The sequence below is a fragment of the Rattus norvegicus genome, chromosome 19, assembly GCF_036323735.1.
Source record: "Rattus norvegicus strain BN/NHsdMcwi chromosome 19, GRCr8, whole genome shotgun sequence".
NCBI classification, from domain to species: domain Eukaryota; kingdom Metazoa; phylum Chordata; class Mammalia; order Rodentia; family Muridae; genus Rattus; species Rattus norvegicus.
Window position 1 is genome coordinate 2371495 of NC_086037.1, and position 2891 is coordinate 2374385.

The 2891-nt window shown below is 40.2% G+C and overlaps 1 protein-coding gene across 3 annotated transcripts; it reads right to left on the bottom strand.

Annotated features, from left to right (window-relative positions):
* Positions 1–697: 697 nt before the first annotated feature.
* Positions 698–1177, bottom strand: Btf3l8 (basic transcription factor 3 like 8). 3 transcript variants are annotated; one of them, XM_063278584.1, is made up of 2 exons: positions 802–1177; positions 698–744 (listed from the first exon to the last, which is right to left on the bottom strand). In XM_063278584.1, exons 1-2 carry the CDS (start codon positions 1175–1177, stop codon positions 698–700), a joined length of 423 nt encoding a protein of 140 aa, XP_063134654.1. The 3 variants fall into 3 exon arrangements, with proteins under 3 accessions (XP_063134654.1, XP_063134655.1, XP_038954211.1); XM_063278585.1 differs by having other exon boundaries at positions 698–1003; positions 1088–1153; XM_039098283.1 differs by having other exon boundaries at positions 698–1177.
* Positions 1178–2891: the final 1714 nt, after the last annotated feature.

A 2891-nucleotide genomic window follows, 5' to 3' on the forward strand; every position in this document is an offset into this window, starting at 1 on the left:
CCCCCAGTGAACGTGATTGTTGGGGGGAGGGTGGCAATGGGGGGAAGGTGGGGAGGGGGACACCCATAAAGAAGGGGAAGGGGAGGGGTTAGGGGGATGTTGGCCCAGAAACCGGGAAAGGGAATAACACTCGAAATGTAAATAACAAATACTTAAGTTAATAAAAAAAAAAAGTAAAAAAAATGTGAGTAGGTTTATTTTAACAGTATAGAATGGCGCCTTCTATAAAGTGTGGCTCAGTATGTATTACTATTATGTGTGCTCATGTCCTCTTATATCATGTCAACTCCATCTTTGACACATTGACATTCACAGAGAAAGTTTAAAGTTTGTATAGATAGTAAACAACTGGAATATTGGGGTTACTACTAAATACACAACCTTTTGAAAATGCTGTTTCTTCTTTTTCATATATTCTTTCAACTAGGCAAAGAATTTTATTAACCTTTCCCAAACTTTATGCCCAGGTTTCTTCAGCTTAATTTGCAGCAAAGAATGAATTAGGCATAAGTGAAAACTGAAAAGAGCTGCAGTGTCCGGGGTGGGAGGGGCAAGGCTTGGGCTTAAAAATATTAGAAATTTAGTTTTTTATCAGATCCATAATAAACAAAAAAAATTTTTTTAAAAGCAATCATGATATCAAACAGCAGCTCCAGTAACTTCTGCAAATGTCACCTTCTTTAGATGTTGCTTCAATTCAGTTTGCCTCGTTCTTAGAAGCCTCATCAAAATTCTCCACCAGATCTGGAACTTCATCATCATCCTCCCCTCCAGGAGCAAGTGGTACTTTTCCATCCACAGATCGTTCGGGCAGAGCTTCAGCCCGTCTCCTCAAACTGGTCGGACTGTCTGCAGGAAGCTGGCTGAGGATGCTGGGAAGCATTTCGGTCACCTTCTTTGTCTCAGCGAGGCCTGTAATGGGGAAGGTGTTTGCCGCCAGAGACGCCTGAACTTTAGGGTTGTTAAAATGGATCACTGTTCCTTGGTTTGTAAACATGTTCACCTCAATACCAGAGATATTGTTTACCCCTAACTTCTTTAAGGAGAACTGCAGTTTTTTGTCTGCTGTGGCTGTTCTGTGAAGCACCGTCTTTCTAGGAGCAGTTCCTTTCCCACCAATGCACACTTGTGCCTGCAGTTTGGCGAGTTTTTCCTGGTTCGGGATAATTTCTTTCATCTTGTTGGAGTGGAAATGGGGCCATGCAAGGGACTCAGGTTCACGCTAAGGGGGTCCCGGGCAGACCAGTTGAGATGAGGCACACACACGCCTTTTCATATTTTCTACACTTAGTTTTTCTATGCACACAACATATAATCTCCATCATTTCTGTAGGGTAATATGCGCATCATTGCATGACAAAATGGAAGACCCCGAGCCGTGAGATTTCGTGGTATGCAGTTATATCTATTTTGGTAGAGAATTCAGACAAATCACACATGGGTTAGTTTACTTATTTTAAGCGGAGTCAGATTTTTCCAGTATACCGTTAATTATGCATCCTGTTTCTCATAAAACTGTGTGGATGTCACGGAAGGCACATACTCTATCACGAGAATTTTTCATATGCTGCTTGGTGCTAAAATAGCTGAAGATATGGAAACACATGTATGCTCGATAATGAGAAATCTATAAAAACTATCATATTTCTACCTTCTATTAAGAAGCTATGATATCATGTAGATGACACCACAGGCTTTAACAAATTTCAAGTCATTTTTCATTGTTTTCTTATTTCTATCTGAATGGCATATTCCAGACAATCTTGGTTTTGTTCACAGGTGAGCATGGTCCTACTGCATTTCGCTTGTATTGGGGAATTAACATTGTCTTCCTCTTGGTAATAGGGATGCTCCCGAGATGCATTGACCACCAGAGTGAAGCCATCATTGGTGAGAATCTGCTCTGTTACACACTCTCAGCACTGCGCATATTAATGGAAATTTCTCTGTTGGATGGTTGGCTGTTTAAAGATATCTGCAGTGTGAGCATTGACATCATTTGGGCAATTAATGTTGAAAATGTGGCCACTCAAATAGGGGTCAGGTGTAGGTTGTAGACACATAGGCAGTATGTTTATATAAAGATGAGATTTAAAGCTGCAAGAAGAGATGGCAAAATGCAGGTACAATGTCAATAATTTTGAATGTCATTGCGTGTAGGATGGTGGGGTAGCAGTGTTTATTTTTTTTAACTAATTTATTAATTTAATTTAAATTGTGTTTGATGACTTTCAAGTTTGAGGTCTGAAAACCATGCTTTGATCCCCCTGCTCTGATGTAATCTGCACAGTTTATGGATCAGTTTTTTTGGGATTCTGGGTTGGCTCTGAAGTAGAAGGAATGAAGCTCACCAGAACATCATTGGTGCAGGGAAAGGAAGAGTATCTGAAAGTGAAACGCAGTTAACTGTTGACATCACGGTGATACACCAATTATGTAACGTTTCTAAGTTTCTATTTTCTCCTTTGTAAGATGTCTATATTTATACACATACCTTGTAAGACTGTTTGAAGTTTAACCAACTTCATAGAAAGAAAGTTGCTGGAAAGGGGCCTAGGAAAGCATAAATGTCGAGTATTCCTGTTTCCAAAGGGTGTTATGCATCAGAGAGAGCAAGCGAGATAAGGTCGGTGCTTCCAAAAAGTGTTGAGATCAGAGGATTATAAATAGCTTCTTGCTCTGTCAAATATCCAAATTAGCTTGCCTGGACCCAAAGGTGAGATCCTGGATCAACGAATATTGAAAAGTAGGAAGATCACTGAATCAAGCCTCAGTTGAGAGCAGCCTGATCATCCCCTCGCTGATTGTCCTTGGGAATATCTGACTGCTCTGCACCTGTTCTCCTATTTTATATGGAAATAACACTTTCTATGTTGTTAACTGTCTATTGA